The sequence below is a fragment of the Bemisia tabaci genome, chromosome 2 (assembly GCF_918797505.1).
Source record: "Bemisia tabaci chromosome 2, PGI_BMITA_v3".
NCBI classification, from domain to species: domain Eukaryota; kingdom Metazoa; phylum Arthropoda; class Insecta; order Hemiptera; family Aleyrodidae; genus Bemisia; species Bemisia tabaci.
The window spans coordinates 10937717-10961891 of record NC_092794.1 but is presented as its reverse complement, the minus strand read 5'-3'; the positions used below and the strand labels follow the sequence as shown (position 1 = coordinate 10961891).

The window sequence follows — 24175 nt, the reverse complement described above, 5'->3', positions numbered from 1 at the left end:
TGTACTAACTAACTTGTTTCTGATTGTTTTTGCTATCAATTAACTAATATTTAAATCAGTTGCTGAGGCGATTCTGATTCCTCAGCCTCAATCAGCTATGACTTTGACGTTCCACGTGGCTCGCAAATCGATCGAAATGAGCACATGCGCGCGCAGCACGGCAGCCTTGCTTACACGGAATAAATGTGCGCAGTCTCACTCAGAACTTTGGCAAGGGTTTCAGTGATTCCGTCTTTGAATGAAATTTTTTGTTTCACTTTTCAAGCAGTATAATTTTGAATACCGTTACAACATTGAGTAACCTGCCGATGGGGCGCAAGCTTATATGCTCAGTATCTTGGCTCCTCTCTCGCCAACGGCCATACCACGTTGAAAGCACCGGTTCTCGTCCGATCACCGAAGTTAAGCAACGTCGGGCGTAGTTAGTACTTAGATGGGAGACCGCTTGGGAACACTGCGTGCTGTTGGCTTCCTTTTTTTCCTCAGAAATTATAGTTTTATTTTTTACGTACTTGAATTAAATATGGATTGCTAGAATGTGTATATCATCCCATTTGGTTTGTATTATTTTATTTTTCCCTCTCAGTGAAAACCAAGAAAAGTATAAGCAGAGGGAAAATTATATTGGAATATATTTTGAAACGGAGAACTACTATTTCCGACTCTTTTTACAAAAATAGAGGGAACAAATTATTTATATTAGTTTACCTAGGTATGTAGATAGGAGGTGATTTTATGGATGAGCCAGAAATAGTAGTTTCTCAAAATATCGTCCAATTTATGATGCCTCTAAAACCCAAGTATTGTTTCCCGCTTTCATGCACTCATATTGGGTTCGTTAAGACTGCCTGTTTCATGGATCGGTCATTCATTTTTAGTCCATTTGGCCTCCGTTTTATAGTGCAATTCGTGAGGACTGGAGAAAAGTCATCGAGGCATTTTTAACCTAAATTCAATATAACCCTATTTTCAGGTATTTGCCAAGAACTTTTTCTGAAAAATTTTCTAGATTTTTCTCGCCCTTCAATGTTCTCTGAAAAATATTTTCCCAAAAAATTTTCTAGATTTTCCGCCAAGGAATGGAAGGAAATTTAACTTTATTATAACCCTACATTTTCAGGTATTTGCCGCTAGAAATTCTCAAGAATATTTTTCGACAAATTTTCCATTCCTTCAGATTTTTCTCTTACCTGAAAATATAAGGTTATAATAAAGTTAGGTTAAAGAGAGCCTTGTTAAAATGTGTCGAACGGGACTTGCGCTAAAAATCTGCACATGATGCCCCAGATCTCAAGAAAGAATTTACAATGGAAATTCTGCAGTATTTTTCGTGACAAAGATTCCATTCCTTCAGATTTTTCTCTTCCTTCAATTGTCTCTATAAAAGATTGTTATAAAAAATATAAAAAAATGTTCTCTATAAAAAATGTTCTAGATTTCTCGACAAGGAATTGGAGGAAATTTTACAGCAGCGAGGTGGAAAAATTAAAAATTGAAACTTCTTGAGCTTGAACGCAATGTTGTGTTGATTTGTTAATTTTTAATTTTTCCCTTCCGTTGCTGTAAAATTTCCTCCAATTCCTTGTCGGAAAATCTAGAACCTTTTTATAGAGAACATTATTTTATATTTTTTATAACACTCTTTTATACCCCTACCTACCTTCCCTACCTACCCTACCCCCCCCCCCCTACCTACCCCCCCTACCCTACCTAGAAATATTCCCCATATTTCGAATCCCTAGCATTTTTTGTTCATGAGTTATGAGCGGAGGCCCAGACTTTTGAATGAGCCGCCATTTTTTGGCCGCCATTTTGTTAAAAATTGAGGTATCGACAATCGGTTTGCGCCAAAAGTTTTCTTTTTTTAAGCCCTTTCGAATGATGTATCATAAGATAGGGGTTCCCTTTTGAAAAAAAAAAGTTAGGGTCCGCCCCCCCCCCTCAGGGGGGGCGCCCCCCCAAAATTTTGGGTGCGCCAAAAAGTAGTTCCCTTTGACCTAGGAACATTCCCCAAATTTCAAATCTCTAGCATTTTATGTTCAAAAGTTATAAGGGGGTCCCGGACTTCTGGATAACCCTGTAGAGACAATTGAAGGAAGAGAAAAATCTGAAGGAATGGAATCTTTGTCACGAAAAATACTGCAGAATTTCCATTGTAAATTCTTTCTTGAGATCTGGGGCATCATGTGCAGATTTTTAGCGCAAGTCCCGTTCGACACATTTTAACAAGGCTCTCTTTAACCTAACTTTATTATAACCTTATATTTTCAGGTAAGAGAAAAATCTGAAGGAATGGAAAATTTGTCGAAAAATATTCTTGAGAATTTCTAGCGGCAAATACCTGAAAATGTAGGGTTATAATAAAGTTAAATTTCCTTCCATTCCTTGGCGGAAAATCTAGAAAATTTTTTGGGAAAATATTTTTCAGAGAACATTGAAGGGCGAGAAAAATCTAGAAAATTTTTCAGAAAAAGTTCTTGGCAAATACCTGAAAATAGGGTTATATTGAATTTAGGTTAAAAATGCCTCGATGACTTTTCTCCAGTCCTCACGAATTGCACTATAAAACGGAGGCCAAATGGACTAAAAATGAATGACCGATCCATGAAACAGGCAGTCTTAACGAACCCAATATGAGTGCATGAAAGCGGGAAACAATACTTGGGTTTTAGAGGCATCATAAATTGGACGATATTTTGAGAAACTACTATTTCTGGCTCATCCATAAAATCACCTCCTATCTACATACCTAGGTAAACTAATATAAATAATTTGTTCCCTCTATTTTTGTAAAAAGAGTCGGAAATAGTAGTTCTCCGTTTCAAAATATATTCCAATATAATTTTCCCTCTGCTTATACTTTTCTTGGTTTTCACTGAGAGGGAAAAATAAAATAATACAAACCAAATGGGATGATATACACATTCTAGCAATCCATATTTAATTCAAGTACGTAAAAAATAAAACTATAATTTCTGAGGAAAAAAAGGAAGCCAACAGCACGCAGTGTTCCCAAGCGGTCTCCCATCTAAGTACTAACTACGCCCGACGTTGCTTAACTTCGGTGATCGGACGAGAACCGGTGCTTTCAACGTGGTATGGCCGTTGGCGAGAGAGGAGCCAAGATACTGAGCATATAAGCTTGCGCCCCATCGGCAGGTTACTCAATGTTGTAACGGTATTCAAAATTATACTGCTTGAAAAGTGAAACAAAAAATTTCATTCAAAGACGGAATCACTGAAACCCTTGCCAAAGTTCTGAGTGAGACTGCGCACATTTATTCCGTGTAAGCAAGGCTGCCGTGCTGCGCGCGCATGTGCTCATTTCGATCGATTTGCGAGCCACGTGGAACGTCAAAGTCATAGCTGATTGAGGCTGAGGAATCAGAATCGCCTCAGCAACTGATTTAAATATTAGTTAATTGATAGCAAAAACAATCAGAAACAAGTTAGTTAGTACATTTTTAGGTAGGTGTTATGTCTGGCCCATTTTGAAGTCCTAAGACGAATCATTCGGTCCCACAAGTGCGAGTGGAGGACCAAAAACAGGATGAACAGATACAAGAACCATAAGTCAGACGAGGATAGAGATGGATTCACCCATAGAGAATAAAAGGAGGTGTTTGCATCTTGAGGTTTGTTTACCCTGTGATGTAGGTCGGTACAACCTGGCCAGCGAAGTCCGGAATTCGAAGTATGAAAAACGAACCATAATGTCCCATTTTTTTGCTTAAATCAACTCACGATATAATTTCAAGCACTTTTTATGGAATGACTTTTTTCCATAAATTACACCATTTCCGAGGAAATTGATGATTAAAGTCGCTGTACCGACCTGCGTCATCAAAAAAATCCAAGATGCCCGAAATGCAAACACCTCCTTTTATTTCTCTCTCTATGGGATTCAGCAGAGTCGGAACGAGACAAGCAAGGATTGCCAACTTAGAGCTGTCATTACCCTAGCCTCTGGTAATTTCAAAGCACCGAAATGAGGACAGAGGCTGCTCTCGGAAACCCTCGCGTAAGAGTTACGAGCTTCGCTCTTCCTGTAAGGCAAAATATCGCCAAGAACGTCGTGATCAGAGTTAATTTAAGCCCGCATATTAATTGTTAACTCCAAAGCGACGCTTTGTAGATGCACGATTCATACGTATCGTTGGCGTGCGTGAGTATCGGGGAGGAGTCGCATCGCCCCAGATCTGCTCTCCTATTGGCCACTGCTCCCGTTGTCTCTTTCTATTCATACGTTGCCTGATAGTACTACTAGAGGACGTTGCGGTATCATACCGTACAGTTCGCGTGCTAGTTTTATCGTTTCATTTGAATGGGGTCAGATGCAAACACTTTCAACCGCAAGACTATACTTTACAGGATCATTTCTGTAGTAGCATAGTTCTTCCTACTTTCCAATCCTGGAGAGTCCCAACCCACGATGATGAGGATCGTTCTCTCTCCTGAGCGTGAGGCAGATGAGTTATCGTCGTCTGACGGTAACTCATCATCGATGATCGCAACTCCTTCGGGAGTCGGGAGAGGGAGCAATCTGAGTGGTCACTTCAACCATAATAATCACTGACACCTGACACCCTCGGTTCGCCCGTATTAGATAATGTCCATGGGAGCGCAGTTTGGACGAAGTAGTCCCACTATCTGGGGGGCTCTGCGCTATCTGTGGGTACAAGTTATGGGCAAGCTGTAACAACTCTGACGGTAACTCATCATCGATGATCGCAACTTCTTCGGGAGTCGGGAGAGGGAGCAATCTGAGTGGTCACTTCAACCACAATAATCACTGACACCTGACACCCTCGGTTCGCCCGTATTAGATAATGTCCATGGGAGCGCAGTTTGGACGAAGTAGTCCCACGATCTGGGGGGCTCTGCGCTATCTGTGGGTACCAGTTATGAGCAAGCTGTAACAACTAACAAGTTCGCCCGAACTATCTCGGATCGTGCTCGCGTGGAAAAGGCCTGAAGTAAAATTCACCCTTTCAGCAAAATATGTTACAAAAACAATTTTTCGCCTAAAATGTTTCGATCGACTATTTTACGACTTTAGAATGGACGAATTAATTTTTTCTGGTCCAATAAACTTGTAACATATTTTGAGCAGATAATCGATCCTGCAACGGGGGAGGGTGCAATATTGGTCTCTCAACACTGAGATATAAGTTGAGGCTTTACGTAGGAGATCAAATGGGATATTATAGGATATATTAAAAACATTGCCGTCAATATTGTCAGCGAGAGAGGCATTGTCAATATTGTCAATATTGTCTCCAGGAGATATTGATTTACAATGTTGCTAGATTATACTGACCAAAACAAATACTGTACAAGTGATTGGAACACCACAGAAATTAATATTTAGGCGGGAAAAAAAAAACAAAAAGCACGAGCGCTTGATTACTGATTTACTGATTTATGCTAATAACATTGTTACGATATCCCTAAAAAACATTGCTCTCAGTTTGAAAAGTAACTTTGCTACAACATTCCCTAGCCGTATTTCTTGGACACGGCAAAATGCAATTAAGAAAAAAATCATCAGAATGTAGCGGTGGCGGAATGTGACATTATGAGAAACATATACATTCATATAAATCATTCGAAAAATTAAGAGAGACGTAAAAACGGCGCGTCGTCGTAGCGCTAGCGCTCCTAACTTTTAGCATGTTAGGCAAGAAGTTTTTTCATGTCTAAAGTTAGGGAATTTTTGAGGCAAGGAAGTGAATTATAAAAATGAGTAATCCTGGCGTGTTCATCATTAGATTTTATAATCATAGATGCAATATTGAATTCTCCTGCAAATGTGCAGCAATGAGTATATGACGAAGGGGTCATCCCTAAATTACGTTACACGTTTTGTCGCAATTTTTAACTCCCCCCCCCCCCTCCACCTTCCACCCTTGTGCTGCTTTTGTGACGTACGCCATTATCTGCCACTTAAAGGAAAAATGAAAAAAATTGCCACTTGGCTCTTACCATCCATTATGAAAAGGTCACCACGTAGTAACAGTCTCTCACGCGGCAAGTTTGCAATCCGCTTAGACATGATTCATGGCCCGCCATGCAATGACGTGGCGTACTTTGCGATATATCGATTGATCTATCATTTAAACCTGTGTAAAAGGATCGATAGACAGGGTGTTCGCAACGAATACCTGAACAATCGATTTTTTACCACAGCTTCAAATGGGGATCTATCGATAATCGATCATTCACCGATTCGCCACAACCGAGATAACAAGGAAAAGCGCCGTATGAAAATTCAAACATCGCCAGACTCTCTCTGACAAAATATTTCCTTTCAGAAAAATTTATCCTTTAGAAGATTTTTGTCTCATTTTCACCCAAATTAGATTACAAAATAGGAATAAAATTCAGTGATATCGAAGAAAAATTTCCAGTGGCGTAGATTGCTCTGCCATTTAAATCTATGGAAAGGGGTCGATAAACAGGGTGTTCGAAAAAAACACCTTAAATAATCATAACTCGTTTTACAAAACTTCCTTCAATAGTGCCTTAATAATCGATTCTTCTCCACGGCGTCATATGGCGAAACGTCTTTAATAGATTAGGTACTCACGCCTCGCCATTGAAAATTTCATAAATTATCAAGAAACTGCTGGTTTCATCAGCATTAATTTGTCAATCAGGATGCTCATATGATTTTATTCCTTCGCATGGTAGAGCAGATTGTCCGTTTCCTCAAAAGTTAGGTAAAAAATCGATCTTACTTACTGTGCTACGTACCGCCAATACAATGGACCACTAGACAAGGTACGAATTTAAGCAATCAGATACATGTTTCTTAACCAGAATTTCACGTAGAACACGATTCACACGACGGGAATTACTGAAACCAACTCCTAACGAAGATATTAACGTTTTTATTTCACATTGATTACGAGGAATTTGAACTGCCCGCTCACAAGAAACTCAAAGCTCTACGTGAATCAAATCGCTCACTACAACGGTTTCTGCAAGCCTCTCAATCGAGCAATGTTCATTTTCAACCATGTGTTGTTCAAACTATAAGCAATTTGCTACAGCTGAGCCAAAGCGTCAAGACTGAGGTTGCCAGATTTTTACATCGCAGAGACTGTCATGATAACGTTTAGCGCGCGATGTGAATCACGTAGAGCATTGAGTTTTAATGAGCGGGTGGTTTGAATTCACGCACCAAGAATCATCAAATATCTTCGTAAGGAGTTGATTTCGGTAATTTTCTATGTGTGCATTGTGTTCTACGTGAAATTTTAGTTACAAAACATGTATCAGAATGCTGAAATACGTACCTTGTCTAGTGGTCCATTGTATATCGCCGGTAAAACTGCTAGACAACGTATCTCGATTTGCGGCGTGAAAGACTTCCTGATGTACTTTATTTTATATGTAAGACTACTCTACGTGAATTTTTTAGAACTTCCGGGATTTTCTTTCCCTCCGCGGAGTAAATTCTGCGAAAAATTCAAGAGAGGAAATTGATTTGTTCCCCGTCCAAAAGTAAAATGGGAGCGGAGCTTTTTGAACACCGCGAACGAGATGGTTTGGGAGTTTAACCGCCGATATGTAGCTAAACGTATACTTACCGCCATGTTCCTAAAAATCTTGGGCCGAACAGTAAGGGAACATAAGGGGGGGGGGAGACATCTTAGGGTGTCACGGAGGGGAGGGGGGGAAACTAGCACACCGAGAGGGTATAGAGGCGCTTCCCTTTCAGCCTCAAGCAGGGGGCCTAGCTGGCCTTCTCGGAAAATTTTTGGAATTTGAACCGCCTCAGGCGTAATTTTAAACAGATGTTCCCAAAAAATTACTGAATTCGAATTGGAATACAACAAACACGTTAGGTACGCGTACGCAGTCATTTATGAGAATCCCTCAAATATTCTGAATACCTACTGAAAGATTTCCTCCTGAATATTGCAGCCCGAGAGAGCAACATGTTCATTTCAATGCAAGAAGAAATGCGTACCTACTCTGATCCTTTCCCTGGAAATCAGCCTTGGATTTCTCCTGAATGAAACGAAAGTGTTTCAGTGCTGAGGATGAATGCATTTAAACATTCGCATGTTGCCAAGTATACATCAATAATATATTTCCTTGAAATTTTAACTTCTTAACAGTTGATTTCCTAGGAATACATAATTTTTTTTGGGGAGTATTACGGAATTTTGGTGTGTAAAGTCCCATTTTTACTTTTAGATTCTTATTTATCTTATCACCTGTAATCAAAGAGTTCATCAATTTTCATGTTTATAAAACTATAAAAGTTAGAATAGTGCACCGAGAAAAAAAACCACATTTATTTTACCGTCACAACGGTAGTAATGTCACACGGGATTCCACGGTAGTAGAACCGTGGATTTTGATTCTTGTAACGATGAGCACGGTGGTATGACCGTGTTCACCATAATATTACTGTGGGCATAGACATACTATTATGAGCATGGTTATGCTACTGTGCTCATCAAGAATATTACCAAAATCCACGGCTCCACTACCGTGGAATCCCGTGTGACATTATTACCGTGGTAACCGAATAACCTGTGTTTTTTTCTCCGTGTGTGGTTTATTTCTGTCTTTTTTTTATATTTTACTTTTTTTTTATTATTTCATTTTTCCTTCATTGGTCAATTTAAATACATTACATTACAAAGAATATTAAACTATTGATATCTCAGGATTAATTCCGTATTTTTATTCTTGTTCTGCTCACTTTGCATTTTCAATTAGTTATTCTGAACATGAGCATCTAAAAGATGAAAAGTGACAACGTCGACAGGTCTATAGGTGACAACCTTTAGTTTTCTAGAAGCTGCGTATCGCATCAGAAAAAATTGGCAGCGTCATAATGAGCATACGACTTTTCATCTTCGCTCGCCGGGAAGCTCAGTCTATCAATTGCTAAATGTCAGGATTGTCGCAGCGCACATGCTCCTAAATTACGCGCGGACGTTATGGTAATGAACAGGCTGAAAAAATGAACATACACCTATATTGCCGTGCTAAGGAAAAACGCCGTATGAACATTCGAGAGTTGCCAAATTCCCTTCGATAAAATGTTTATTTTTGATGTAAGTCATGGATATTTTTCCTTGAAATTTTCAGGAAATTTAGGTGAAATTGCGAACTAAATTTACTGTAAAACAAGAAGAAAAATATTCATAAGCTTTCCAAGAAATTCGTATTTTTTCAAAGGAAATTTGGCAACGCCTGAAGGCCCGCACGGCGTTTTTTCCTAGCATGGCATTGTAGGGTCCTTTTCCAGAGCTCTAAGCATGATTACGGGCCACGCCCTTTGACATTCCTCCTGAAAAGTTTTCCGAGTTACTGCCGCAAAGTTGCGAGGTTATCTTTACCCTGGCGGTTAACACTAAAATCGTCCGGATAAAAGAGTTTCGCTGTTTTTTGTTTTTTTTACCGGAAATGCAAGTGGCCAGCTCTTCTATTTTTCACGCGGAGGATGACAACTTTCATCTCCGTGGCCATTGAAGTTTATTTTTTAGGAGGCGTGTATTGATGGAGTTAACAATTATAAAAGTATTCGTGTTGGAAATGGTATCTTTTGTTTCACCTTGAAAATATAAAAGGCTGTTTTCACCGTCATGGAGGTATGTTGCTAGCAATTTTCAATTATTTCACAACCAATGAGTTTGGCAAGCTCCCGAATTTGTAAGCAAAAATGAGAAAGTTTGAAGAGTCAATCAACATTCACTCAAATCCTCTTTAAAATATCAACGGAGAGGTGAAATGAGGGGTTTGAAGGACAAGGCGCATGAGTGCAGTTTTTGCTGTTTCGAGGAATACGTGTTTGAAGTTACAAAATTACACGGAGTCTTGCGGCGGAAAGGAAGTTTAAATTCACTTTTTGATGCTTTAAAGTTGGATTTTACTTCTGGATTTTCCACAGAATGGAATTTCAAACTAGTTTTAGTTGAGTTCTTGAATTTCTCAATTTTTTCAAAAACTGCACTTATGCACTTTGTCCTCCAAGCCCCTCAAATGGCCATCCGTTGACCCTTGGGTTTGGATCGTCTGAGCAACTATAAAATAAAATAGCGCGTCAGGCCGCAGGCGACAGACGCTGGAAACTGACGTTAGAAGTCAAGTTCGCCTTCAACTCGATGGATACAATTTGAGCGGCTTAGGAGTTGAAATAGTTGTATCACATATTTTAATGCAGCATGATGCCCATGGACAAGTGACTTTCGTTGTGATCTTTGAAATGGTTGTAATCTTGTCACCGCAGCGAAATATCCAATGACTTACTCGATTCTCCCCATCGAGAAACGTTTTAATATTGACATTGAAAAAAATTGTAAAAGATAGAATTGAGCACAATCTCGCGGACACGCCTGAATAACTGGAGACTGGAGTTAGAAATCAAGTTCGACTTTAATTCTACCTCCTCTCAGACTTTTACGGGTAGTATGAAATACAAGAAGGTGAAAACTCCTTCCTTGCAAGAAGTCATGTACACAAAAGGACATGGGGGTTTAAATGCTGTGGGTCAAGAGTTGTGGGTGAATAGGTCAGGGTGAATTATACCGTGGGCAATATATCTGTATCCTCTAATAGATATTTGGTTTGCTCTGTTTTGTATCTGTTGCATTCTGCCATGCTAAGGAAAAACGCTGTATGAACATTCGAGAGTTGCCAATTTTCCACCGATGAAATTTTTGTTTTTGCGGAGAGTTATGAATATTTTTCATCGAAATCAGACACTTTATATCAATTGGATGTATTTCTGCTAAACGGAACTGAGCGCCAAATTGAGTTGAGAATTGTGATCGTTGATCGTCGGTTGGGATCGTTTGAGGATTTTAGAATCTCGGATAGCGCGTTTTGTCAAACGGAACTATGCGCCAAAACATTGTGAGTATAGGACGGAACGAGCATCGCGTTCCGCAAAACCCGCCAATTCAACCCCCCCCCCCTCCCTCTCCCTTCCCCCCACGATGGCGCTTAGTTCCGTTTGATGGAAATACGTCCAATATACGAACAAAATGCATGGAGGTGTTGCATGTACGAGGAATTTGCAATTTGACTGTTGATTCTCAGGTAAAAGTTCGCGAGAAACACGATGGTGTCACTGGTTTTCTCTGAAATCCACTCCCAAGCTCAAAAAAGCTCTCACGTTGAGGTCAAAATGCACGGATATCCCACGCTATCCTGAGAGTCCACCTCTACATCAAGACAAACTCTCCATGCAAAGATAGGGAGCAAATACATTAGCAGGGTTGCCGCGTTTTCAGTTTTGGAGTCCCCACATAAGGTGGCAGCCCTGTCAATGTATTTGCTCCCTATCTTTGCATGGAGAGTTTGTCTTAATGTAGACGTGGACTCTCAGGATAGCATGGGATATCCCCTCCATTTTGGCCTCAACTTGAGAGCTTTTTTTGAGCTTGGGAGTAGATTTGAGAGAAAACCAGTGGCACCATCGTGTTTCTCGCGAACTTTTACATAGGAATCAACAGTCAAGTCGCAAATTCCTCACACATGCAACGTCTCCATTCTCTGAAAAATTGTAAGAAAAGTATTCACAAATTTTCCCGAATATTCATGATTTTTCAGAGGAAATTTGGCAACGTCTAGGGGCTCATGCGGCTTTTTTCCTTAGCAAGGCAGTATTGTTGATTGTTGTTCCATTGATAACCAGGGAAGGGCGCTGAGCAATGCGACCGGTTACTCGGACGAATGGGGCGACTGGGATAAGCGGCCCTCCGGTCTGTCGTTTCTGACCAAACTCCTGGCTGTCCTGTCCGTTGTCGTCGTCGGCACCGCTCTCGCCACCAACAATTGGCTCCTCACCGAGGAGCTCATCACCCGGGTTCCGCTCTTCGACGAAAACGCAACCATGACGTCACAACAAACCGTGACGACACAACAGGACGAACCTGCTCGCTTCCTTGAAAAGACCATAGCCGGCTTGTGGACGGTCTGTATTTCGAGTAAGCTCCCTTTTTTTCTCCTCCTTGTATCTTTTCCTTTGATCAGGTCATACACTGTACTAAGGAAAAGTGCCATATAAAACATGAAATATGATTATTTTAATCCTAACAGTTTACTTACAACGCACTACAACAACTTACTTGCCGAAATGTGGGAAATGAAATGCTGTTGATTTGCCTCAAGAAAAGTCCAAATTTGGGAATAGGTATAATCTAGGAGTAATGTGACCGGACTTGGGAAAAACCAGGGAACTTATAGATAAAAACACACAAGTTGAGGTAGGTGTACCACTGCTTAGTTCTGAAATTCTATGGAATGACCATCCGAAACCTCCTAAAATTCTTTTCTCTAGAGGTCTGTGAAACGCTATTTCGGGAAAAACACAGTTCGACGCGCTGCGCTGATGCTCATCACTTCTGACCTGGTTCATTTCAAACGTTTATAACTTTGTTAAAAATATAAATAATTTTGACTTGAAATTATGACATAATATTCTTGAGAGGAGTAGGCATTGATTTTCATTCTCAACAATAATATCTGTATAATTTTACCCTTATTCGCGTTTCCACTCTCCTGGTATTTGCTCCTCTCTTTAAATCCTCTTTTCCCATGCCCGGTCAAAAATACACGTACCTATTACAGGGTACCTCTCTCAGCTTCAATAGAACCATAAAAAAAGTGGCAGGGACCCTGGTCCCTGGACCATGCGATAGGGACCATCTCTATTGCATTTTTTTTGCTTCGAACTTCTAGGATTTGTCTTTTTCTTATTAACAACAACAACAATATAAATCATTGCCAAGAGTTGAACCTCAGAGTAGGCAAGGGCCGTATCCCTCACTGAATTAAAGCACAGTAATATAAGAATCATGGAGTATGATGCAAAGCCTGCGCGCAAGAAGACCAGAGGACTTCATCTCTGTGGCGAATCTTCGTCGCGCTTCACATGTAAAAAATCGCCTTCAAATTTTGGGTATGCAACCGAGCATGACCGCCACGTTCGAATAGTTATCTCTTTGGTGATTACGGCGCCCTTCAATCTTACGTCAAAAGACACTTCGTCGTTTGTCGTTTCCCCATGTGAAAAAACGTAACTGCATTTCAACGTTGCCAAATTTTCTCGTGCAGATTACATTTTTATCAGGAGAATTTTGGGAATTTCTAACTAAACATTTCAGTGATTTTTCTTCTAATCTCATGTAAAACTCAACCAAATCAACAAAAATTGCGCCAAGACACTCTAGCAGAAATTTAAATTGTTTGAATCAATTTTTCAAACTCGGAGTGGAGTTACGTGCCCTCGTGTGAAAAACGACGATGCATGTATCAACCCATAAACCTGACGCTACTGATAATATTTCATGCTGCTTATTTCAAATTTTACCCATTTTTCCAGACTTGACAACTGGATGCTTCGACTGTTTCCAAATATTCGAAGTTTTTGACGAAAGTTACGTGCCTGACCCCGGTGACTCGGCTTGGGCCATGCCATGTAAGCCTCTCACCAACCTATCTGAATATTTTCTCAAGTTTTAACAAGATTCTAGCTTGATGACTGATTATATAACGATGATGAAACTGTATAAAAGACACATCGACGGTGTAAGTCGGCAATCACATAACTCGGTTTGCGACGTCGCAGACTTCTTGTCATACTTTATTTTTTAAATGGAAACTACCCAACGGCAATTCTTTAAAACTGTCATGATTTTCTTCTCAATTCGAAGAAAATTCTGCAAAAACTTCAAGAATAATGTCAATTTGTCCTCTTTAAAAATGACGTACAGGCGGAGATTTTCAGACACCGCAAACGAGTTATGTGATTGCCGAATTTCACCGTCGACATGTATTCCAATAGCTGTGTGAGCTGTCTCGATACATTTTCTTTTACTTTATTTTCTCGAAAGGAAGCTAACCATAAATTTGTGAGTTAATACAACTTTCAGTAAACAATTTTTGATAGGTCCGCGCCTAATTAGAGAGATATTAGCTGCAATTTCACTCGCTTGTCTAAAGGGGGAAAAATGGCTTTTTTACAAAACAATAAAATGTACGCCATACATCGAACTGATCCGGACATTGAGATCCCATGCTGTACAGATTCCTGTAGAAATCAAGTAAACTGTTGCTTACATAAGCACTAACCTTAGGTAATGCCTACGTACTTACCTTGGTTTGGCTTTGAAAGGGAAAATTGAAGATGGCTCAGTCATTGGGGAAAAAAAGATATAGCTGGTTACATATGCTTTACTTCCTTTTTCTCTCGTAACCAATGTACAAAATTTCAATGGAGACTCTTTGCACCCGAGTTGGTAATATTTTGCGCCTGCTAAAAAAGTATCATCTGCTTTAAGCGAACGGTTAAAACTAACTGATAAAAATTTTGGTGTCCTTGTGTTACTTTCGGTTGATACGGGAAGTGAAATATAAACCAACACAAATTTTGTGTTGATTTTGGTACAGTTTGCGATGAATTCAGTGCAGAATTCAATGGAAGGACTGGAGAAATACATTCCTCCGATTGCAACGTTAGTATTCACTACTCGTTTTTCACCAAATGTCTTCAAAAGAAACTAAGTGGCTGATATTTTCTCTTGAAATTGTCAACCGAAGGCTAGGGTTATTTTGGGTTTCGCTTCCCGTATTAAAGAAACTTTTGTGCGTTTTATTTCTTATTTTAAGATAAAGGCAATGCAAAGAGACTATCCTCAATTCTGCCCTGCTAAGGAAGAACGCCGTATGAACATTCGAGAGTTGCCAAATTTTCCTTGATAAAACATGTAGGTATTTGTGACGACATTTATGCACATTTTTCTCTGAAATTTTCAGATATTTTAGATTAAATTGCTCACAATATTGCCTGAAAAATCTGGGGGGAAATATTCACAATTTTCCCTGTAAATTCGGTTTTTATCCAAGGAAATTTGGCAACGTTTGAAGGCTCATACGGCGTTCTTCCTTAGCATGGCAGAATTATTCTGAGGCCAATATTTCACCTTTCAGATGCAGCGTCCCGCTCGATTGGATTTTTTCTCCTGGCAACAGTGCTGCTTTGTTTCGCAGAAGTGTGCTTTGTGATAAGTCTTTTAAAGAATAAGGATTGGATTATTTTTGTGTCTGGTGTCAGTTTTATAATCGCAGGTAAGTGGATAGGTAGATAATAATTTAATATTTCATTTTTCACATTATGGAGAGTTTAGTATAGGCACTATTAAGCGTCCATGAAATTCCGAAATAGCCGAGTTCCTCTCATATTTGATGGACAATTTTTTTCTCTTTTTTTTAAAAGGACAATCTCAGAATTTTATTACCTTATAAGTCGTTTGTTTTCCGTTAAAGCGCGAGCTAATTCTCAACTTGAGGGTTGTACATTGAAGTTAGTCAGAACATTTTGGCGCTTAAAGGGAGTTTTGTGTGTATTCGTGTGCAATGCTTATACCTCAATTCTGATATTCCTTATTTTTTATTCAACTATAATTTTATTGTTGCAATTTTAAGAACTTCCGGGATGGATTAAAAGATAAAACTGAAATCATCAGAGAGGTAAGATCATTAAAGTGAAATTCAGATGCCTCAGTTTCATTTGTAGCCTTGTCCAAATGGCTAATGTCACACGATCAAACAATGCTATAAATATATCTGGGTAAGAAGCATGCGATTTGTCCAAGCTATCGGAAAGCCAATCACAACACCTGATTTTGATAAATTGATAGCACCGTTTGCTTGGGTGACATTAAGTAATACAATCAGTGGAACCTATTTCAGAAATGTAGGACACAAGTTAAACAATCCAATGAGATACAATTCTGAGGTATAAGCAGAGGATCACCTTTGTTAGAATTTACTTATTTTTGCAGGTTTGTTAATGCTGGTTGGTGTCATAGCTCTTATTTCATTATTCAGAGCAGAAGTAGGAAACAAATTGAGACCTGCCTCCGTACACAAGTCACCGACGCTTACATTTAATTACGGATTTAGGTATGTGCTTATTGATTTACATTTTTGAATACAGAACAAATGTCAACTGCTTGTGTTGAATTTGAAACTCTTTAGGGTCCTCATTTTTCTTCACTGTTTCGTTCTGTCTAAAATTGCCAATAGTGGCACATTCTGATTATATATTCACAAAATGAAAGTAAGTTTTTTTATGCTACTAAATCAACAATTTCAATTCCTCCTGGGAGTGCCTATTGCCAGATTGTTTCCTTCCCTCCTACTTTTTAGGATTAACTAATCATAATTACAAGAGAATAATTATGCTAAGGAGCTTACGTATTAAATAGCCGATTTATCTATAGTACCTCACAGTCCATGAACCTCTTGTTTTTATAGCGAATTGCTCATATCTTGATGGCATATCTCTCAATGTAACTACAGTTCAAAAATCAAATCAGTAAAATAAAACATAAGACAAAATTAAACTTAAGAAATTAAATAATGAAAAATGTAGCTATATATTACTTAATGGCCTTTGTATTTTGGTTTTTTCCAGTTTCCAGCTATATATGGGTGGACTTGCTCTAATTGAGGCAACAGGTACTTGCGCAATCTTCTTATATTTGAAAAGCCTCTCGTATTCCACATACCTTCAATCACACTAAAAATAGAAAACCTTGAACTATTTCTGAAGCATTTAAACCTTTCATTTATTAGCCCAAATATGCATTTATTTTCATTGCGACGAAGGAGCTTCGCTTTTTGAGCTAAAACACTTAACTTGATCAAAAAATCAGACAAAAAATGAAGCAAAACAGACCTGATAAAAAACTAAATAAATAAATAATTTATTTAAAGTATAATACATTTAACAATAACAGGAATACAGTATATACTAAGGAGATCTTAGGAACAGATGAAGAATTACAGAAATCAGTGGTACACGTGAAAGCAGACCTTAGCTGATTTTGTAAGTACGTCCAAGAGCATAAGCCGACGTCGCAACCCGGGTAATTTACGACCCTTTCGTTCTGGTAAAATATCACTTTATATTCTTCGCCAGTGTTGCACCTGAAAAAGAACATTTAAAGAGTGAATCAGCAATTCAGAGCATTAAAATTTTTACGAAAGGATTTTCTAAATTATAAGAGGAGATGGAGAAAAAATTGAAAATGTTCTATTTATACTCTTTATTTTAGCGCTAAATGAGCTGCTGGATCCAAGATGATAAAAAATGGTATATGACTGACTTCTTTTGGCTCTTAAAAATTCTGTCATTGAATAATGAAACCAAGATAGTTCTCTGATTCTACGAGAAATTCTACTGATAGAACACGAATTACCATGTTTCAGTCATAACACTTTCTAGTAGTCCATAACGAGGATAAGATTTTACGGATAAAACCAGAAAAGCTTTGTACGTATACTTCTTGTTAATGAGGATAAAAACATGTTTACATGAAAAACACACCAAAATATAATGGCACTTACGTAATAAAAACAACTGCATTTCACGATCTTTTTGTTGCATGCAATGCGTTTTAATTGCACTTAAAATATTTGATTCTAATAGGACTAATTTTTGGTGACTTTGACAAACTACTCAAGAATAATTAAAGAAGCAGGCTTTGAAAATAAAAAATTGGGACGAAAAACCACATAAATATGTCGCACACTTAAACAACCGATAAAGCGTTTTTCCAAACCAATGCAAACTTAGTTGTTTTCTTTCGTCAGGTTTTATGAAATTACTTAATCATATCAAAATAAATTATTTTTTCAACACAGAAACAATTTGGTGAGATGCTTATTTTACGGTGAAACACAATAAGACAACAAAAACGCATAAACTGAGAAGGGAAATAGACACAAACAAAACCACAGAGGCGAAATAATTAAATGATGTGAAATTACCAAAAAAAGAAGAAGAGACAGATCCTTTGTCTCCTTTTTTAGCGAAAGTTTAATGTAACAAAAGAGCGTGAAAATAATTTGAAAATGTCATTCATGCATATCTTCTGGAAATGGCAGGACATTGTGAAATGAGGAAGTATATGTCCATTGAAAATACTATGTTTGTTACTATTTTGTTTTGTTTGTACTTTTGTTCCGATCTCTTATTCTTACAAGAGACTACATAATTGAGGAGCTTTCCGGAAAAAGGGCACATAGCAAAAAATTGCGTTTGATAGAAATGCATTTGAAGTTTTGATCATTACTCTATGGCCACTGACAGTGACTTTCGTTCGAAATCGGGAGTCCAAGCAGCGATGAAAGATACCATCAGTGGCCAGAAATTAAAGTTGGAAACTTAAAATGCATTTTTCTCAAACGTTATTTTTTGCTATGTGCCCTTTTTCCGGAAAGCTCCTCAATTGTTTTTCATGATTCTCCTCTTCAAACTTCAATTCCTTGAGATAACAAAAGTTCCTTCACCGCGGGAAAAATTGTATTTCTTGCAAAAAATATTCATTTTTGAAATAAGAATAATATCTATATGGGTGCTGTAGACACCTATCTCAATGGACACAAAAAGATCGTGTGGTTTCTTTCCATAGTTGTTTCAAAAAGCAGTTGCAGTCTTTACGTTCCACATGATACATTCAGTTGAAATTATGAAGTTATTTTGCCAGAAAAAACAACAATAAGACCTTTCTGTATTTTTGAGTCATTGGTGTAAGAGGATTTGAGTTGAAGAACTCATTAAAAATGAGAATGAATAGATGAGAGATAGAGTAAATGAAATTTACTTTGATCCATACAATTGGCTTGTACTACCAATGTAGCTTAAAAAGTTAAATTTGATTGTCCTCGACCCAAAAAATTTTCATGAATCAATTATTTCGATAAAATCATTAAATGTGTCCTACTTTTAAGCAGTTTAATATCAATACAGGCGAGAATCAAGTATCGCTGATGCCGTACGTACGGGACTTGATTTGTTCGTAAGGATGCATACTGCATGTTCTCTGAAGAATCCAACACGTCTTAATTCCTTGCTTTTGCTTTTGGATTCAACCCTTCACTCAGTGGGCTGTTTTTAAAATTGTTTGTACAAATATTTCGTTATTCCTCCTTTCTAATTCCTACATGATGTTTTCATTGTTTCCGCTGCACGCTTGCGTAAGTATTTATACTGTAATTTCTTACGGTTATTGAATGATTTGGTTTTTGTCGAATTTCAAATGCAGAAAAATATCTCAAAAAACACACGGGATCTTGGAGTGCTCAACAACAGAATCTCAAGGAGAGATTAGTCCAAATTTCATTAAATTTATATTTATGCAGGCTCCTAAACTCTTCAATTTTTCACACACATCGAGTTTAAATTAAGAATAAAAACAAAACACCCAGTTTATACTTGATCAAAATTTTCTTGCTGTCCATTACGAACAATAAAGGAAATCATCAAACGAGGAAAGTTTACTAATGGAGGACGGATCGAAAACAAATAAAAGTCTCCTACCTGTACAACACTGCCATTAGATTGGCTCCAAAGGGGTCAATCATGGAAGTTTTCCACTCTCTCTTCCCCAAGAGATCATAATTCTTGGCAGTCAATTTTTGATTGTCCTTGGCCATACCAAGTTTGACCAATGTGGGTAACATCAAACCGGAGTGACTAAATCGGAACACCCCCATTGGACTGTGCGTTGATCCATTCTTGATAACGGCGCTGAAAAAGTGTGAGAATAATTTGAGTTGAGGTGAATTACCACTAGAAGTACCGTGACGCGCTCATATTCGAGCATACAACAAACAAAAAACATTAACGTATCGCTGGCAAAACTAGATAAAAATCGGGGTCAGGATTATGATAAGCCTCACGGAATGCTGCCTTTTAGCTCAACATCTTGAGAAAATTTGAAATTTTTCAGGAAAAATTTATGTCGCCTAAAAAATATGACTTTTTTTGAGGAAGGTAAAAATAGGTACCTAGTCAAGATAGCAACATAGGAGGACCTTTCCTATCAAACAGCATATGCATACATGTCAACGTCGCGAAGATTGTACAACTCACGTACCTTTCAAACCTGTTAAATTTATTGATTGACAAAATGAAATGAAGATACCTAACAGGTCAATGTGCGTGCAACTTCACATTCGACTTAAAAACTGACGTCAATAGCAACCGGATACTGCACTTGATGGTTCAAGAACCTCATTACTTCTGATGTGTAGAAGAGTACTCACTCAAAATGCGTCAGCAAATCTCGCACGATTATACAACCGACTTTTGCACTCATATCAGCATTCCCGTAACCAGCCTTGTACCAATGCTTCAAGTCTTCTTCATACTCAAGGACCTGAAGAATGAATGAAAAGAAACTGAAGATATTAGAAAAATCTCTGGAAAATTTAAAAACACCATACAAAAACAAAATAATAAGATTTGAGCAGTACCGAGATACAGACGTGAAGATAGAATTTCAATTTACTGCATGAGTTGCTGGAAAGATTGCTGGTCAACAGATAAGAGCATCTTGAAAACAAAACATTTCAACGGTGAGACCACATATTTCGATTCCGGGGTTTTGAAAATTTTAGTGCTTTCATTTTATTTTTGATAAAATATTGATATTTACTGAGAATATAGAGGTAGATAGATCGAATCACCCCCAAAAACAGAAGAAATCCTGTTCATATTTGTCTCCCGAGGAATGGGAAAGCCATTATTTGTAATACTATGTGCGAAACTATCCTAGGATGTATTTAATATATTTAAGTGCGAGTAAGTAAGTGCGAAACTACCCTAGGGTTTATTTGATTTATCTATATATGTGCGAGTAAATCTGCTCAGGGCGGGATTAAAGGGGTCGGCAATCTAGGAGGCGGAAATATTGTAATTTTTTTAAATGTAGGTATAAAAAAAAATCGGATTTAGAAAAAAAATTACAAACAAAATCTCTCATTTCCTGAGAATATAGTAATTTCTAATTTTGTCGTCTTCCGGTGATACAAGAGACAGCACCTTTAATTAATCGAGTTGAGAGAGAGACCAAACACGCAATTTTGCCAGGAACGGCGCGACTTAGAGAGAAATGATAACGAGGACTTGAGATGAAAAGGAGAAGCCCTCGGCGCGGTGGTCGGCATGTAACACATATTAGCGCCTAGATTCCTACAAGACTGCAAGAATACTTCACGCATTGCATCAAACACAGTGCGGTCACTGCGGTCAGCGTGAAACGGATAGCGCCTGCAAGAAATCATGAATACTTCACGCATTGCGCCAAACACAGTGCGGTCAGCGTGAAACGCAGAGCGCCTACAAGACTGCGTGAATACTTTACGCATTGCGTCAAACATAGTGCGGTCTGCGCAGCGCGGCGGCGGAAGTTAAAATCATGAAACCACATTTATGTTTGTTCCTTCATGATTTTTTCGTTCATTTCTTATGAATGGAAGGCCTTGTCCACGCAGAGATAGGTTTACGGAACTTAAGTTTCGCGCAAATTTTCGTGAAATTTTGCTAGTAGTGTTGACAGGGCTTTCCCAAAAAATGTGTTCAACACGAGTAAATGCGTCTTATGCACCCCTCCCCCGCTGACACGTTCATTTGATGGCTTTTATTGATGTTTCAAAACGAATGAGGAGGGGGCGGCAAGTAGGTAAATCCGGCCCTGGGTCTGTTGAGGATTTATGACAGAATTTTCCATCCAAATTTCTCCCAAAAAAAAAGAAAGAAAAAAAAACTGAAAAAGAGAAAAAAGGGGAAGAGGAATGTCAGACAGTATTTCGCTTGATAGTTATTATTAGTCGTCCTTCGCATGAGTAAAAACGAGTCGAGAAATCTTCAATATTGCGAATCGAGATACGTAGTTTTTTCATTTCGCCACTACTCAGAATGTTTGGCATGAAGAGGGTTAAAGAATCGAGTGTTAAGCACGGGATGATTTGACTTCAAAGCCTTGGAAACAGAATGAAGCCGTTTGATGTAAAATCTGGCGGAACTTCGTTATTTATTTACCTTCAGTTCATCTGGAGTGAATACAGCACACCAGGGAGAAATTGCTGATATATGCCACGCTTTTTCATATCGACACATCTCATACATCATGTCAATGAATTCTGAAAGGAGGAAAAAATTTAGAAAATTTCAAAATGAAGAAACGACATCTTAATAACTTGGATTCGACCACTTGGAATTTCTGCATTCGACATTTTAATGCTCATGAGAGGATTACAGGCGTGGTAATCATCGAGATAGTAATGTAAATAAAATGCAAATTGTACGAAAAAAATACCTTTTTTTCTATCTTTAAATACATATAGCAGAAATACATGCTACTTTCGGAAGCAGGGATACAGTAGCCTTCCCATTTTTGAAATCGGTAGTCACACCTTGTTGTAAACTTCTGTTATCAAAAAGTTTTATTGTTAAGACTTTTTTCGCTCTTTATTTCTTGAACTGTCGCAATTTTTCAGGGGTTTCCTTCTGAATTATACCAGCTACTTCTCTGTTAGGACCCTTTGATGCAACCCTCTCATTTATAAATACCTACCTGTTATTGCAAATTTCAAATTTTAACACGAAAAGGGTCAATTTTATTACACGTGCCATTAATTAATTTGTATGTGTCCACTGACATGTAAAATTGTGAAGTAATAGAGAATAAAGTTCCGAAAATTATTAAACGTTAATGCAACGAATAAAAATCTTCTAAAGCAGTAAAATATCTTACTGAAAGTAACTTGTTTATTTTTCTTAAACGAAAACAATTTTATGAGGATTCCTCTATATTTTTGTCTGTTTTTATGAGTTCCTATTTAGGTTGCAACCCAGAGCTATGTGAAATGTTACATACCTGGAGTCAGATTGTACTTGAATCCCAGTCGACTACTGACCCTCATTATTAAATTCCAATAATGATGAGATTTTTGGAATTCTGCAACTTCTCTCTTTGTATCAGGATTATGAGTTGAGGTTTCATATGATGAACAGTTATGATGAATCTGAGAAAGATAGAATGTTATAAATTGAGTATTCCTTAGGTACACAATATAACACCTCAGTTCACAAGGGGGAAAAAATCAAAAAGCAAAAATACTACGCAAAGAAATGTTTCAATGTTTCCTTTTGGAAGATTTATATTCTTCCTCACTTTCTCTTTCGGCGTTGCCTCTTACGGTCCTCTATTGTAATCATACCCTCCGAAATTTTCAGAATGCCCTGTTTTTAAAAATATTTTACTTTTTCCAAATCATCACGACCGAACGACAGGTAAGTGAAACACAGTACCTCGTAAACATCAATATGGTATCAACTCAGTTTAAGTGAGTAGAATAATTTATTGGATAATTTAAAATATTTTGGTGCAGGCTTCGTAGCGGATTCATTTTGTTATCAACATGGCACAGAAAAAAGAAAACCTTGGACGTGGAGGCTGTGCTTAGGAGTTATACAGTCATAATTTCCGGCTTGGATTCACAGGCCGAAAGTCCCAGGTGTAGCACCCGTTGCTCTGGCTCCTGGATCAGTCGAAGTTACGGCTCCAGCACCCGGAACTTTCGGCCTCTGAGCCAAAAACGTATAGTATGTTTACATAGCCTATAAGTTCAGCTTCCTCGGCGGGAGTTTTTTTTTTTAAGTGTGACAAGAAGTGACAAATAAGATACCAATCTGAGACAATATTGAGACAAAATTGGCACCATGTTGGTACCATGTTTCACTCAACACTCATCATTTGTTTCTGTTCTGTGAAAAACAACCGTGTTGACACCAACATGGTCTGGGACGGACTTTGTTAGTAACAGCATCGTCTCAACATGGTAGTTTTCAGCAGAATAACGTGGAGAGTTTTTATGCTCCACAGGTTTCATTTAAAAAATATCGAGATACATATGTTATAATCAATTTATCATTAATCAAACTCACATTTAAAAACCTGTCTGGCACTGGCGGTGGGGGAATTCTCACATCAACTCCTGGAAACAGTCCTTCAGCGAAAGCTTTCGCACTATCAATTGTCCTCTGCTTTGCAGTCGTTCGAAACTAAAATAATATAAAGTAATTACTTTTAATGAAAATAAATAATTAAGGTACCGAAACGTCCTGCCTGTGTATTTTGTGTTTAAACCTTGTTTCCGCATTTTCCTGTGTTTTCGATTGTCGTTTCCGTTTCGGGCTGCTTTTACAAGTCTTTTTGTTTCCATTAATGAAAATATTCAGTTGTTCAACCTAACATTCCGAGGAAACAACAAAATTTGTGTGGGTCCTCCACTATCCTTCCATCTTGTTATATAAAAAAATATTGGGTAATTAAAATGGTATTAGTTG

The 24175-nt window shown here is 38.1% G+C and overlaps 2 protein-coding genes and 3 non-coding genes across 8 annotated transcripts in view; 3 read left to right on the top strand and 2 right to left on the bottom strand.

The window, feature by feature from the left end:
• The first annotated feature begins 351 nt into the window (after positions 1-351).
• On the top strand, positions 352-470 carry LOC140224131 (5S ribosomal RNA). Its single transcript, XR_011899405.1, has one exon. It is a non-coding gene; the product is annotated as a 5S ribosomal RNA (ribosomal RNA).
• Positions 471-2991: 2521 nt separating this feature from the next.
• Positions 2992-3110, bottom strand: LOC140224121 (5S ribosomal RNA). The gene has a single exon (XR_011899395.1). It is a non-coding gene; the product is annotated as a 5S ribosomal RNA (ribosomal RNA).
• Positions 3111-4354: 1244 nt separating this feature from the next.
• On the top strand, positions 4355-4552 carry LOC140224122 (small nucleolar RNA U3). Its single transcript, XR_011899396.1, has one exon. It is a non-coding gene; the product is annotated as a small nucleolar RNA U3 (small nucleolar RNA).
• A 4799-nt stretch (positions 4553-9351) lies between these two features.
• stg1 (stargazin-like protein) lies at positions 9352-23815 on the top strand. 2 transcript variants are annotated; one of them, XM_019051874.2, is made up of 7 exons: positions 9352-9617; positions 11666-11957; positions 13355-13450; positions 14962-15099; positions 15816-15936; positions 16451-16494; positions 23712-23815. In XM_019051874.2, exons 1-7 carry the CDS (start codon positions 9612-9614, stop codon positions 23720-23722), a joined length of 708 nt encoding a protein of 235 aa, XP_018907419.2. In that variant the 5' UTR covers positions 9352-9611; the 3' UTR covers positions 23723-23815. The 2 variants fall into 2 exon arrangements, with proteins under 2 accessions (XP_018907419.2, XP_072152782.1); XM_072296681.1 differs by lacking the exon at positions 23712-23815 and having other exon boundaries at positions 9353-9617; positions 16451-16581.
• The window catches only part of Mipp1 (Multiple inositol polyphosphate phosphatase 1), a 35772-nt gene continuing 28315 nt past the window's right edge, over positions 16719-24175 (bottom strand). For all 3 annotated transcript variants that reach the window (XM_019051871.2, XM_019051870.2, XM_019051872.2), the window contains exons 5-10: positions 23774-23890; positions 22704-22851; positions 21866-21966; positions 20089-20201; positions 19361-19570; positions 16719-16965 (exon numbers count right to left, since the gene is read on the bottom strand). In XM_019051871.2, the coding sequence (XP_018907416.2) occupies positions 16743-16965; positions 19361-19570; positions 20089-20201; positions 21866-21966; positions 22704-22851; positions 23774-23890 (912 nt within the window). In that variant the 3' untranslated portion in view covers positions 16719-16742. The remainder of the gene's footprint in view (positions 16966-19360; positions 19571-20088; positions 20202-21865; positions 21967-22703; positions 22852-23773; positions 23891-24175) is intronic.

Excerpts from the sequence above, each read along its gene's own strand:
- stg1 (XM_072296681.1), top strand. Across the intron at positions 11,958-13,354 it reads GTGGACGGTCTGTATTTCGA|ACTTGACAACTGGATGCTTC; the intron begins GTAAGCTCCCTT and ends CCATTTTTCCAG. Across the intron at positions 15,937-16,450 it reads ACATTTAATTACGGATTTAG|TTTCCAGCTATATATGGGTG; the intron begins GTATGTGCTTAT and ends GGTTTTTTCCAG.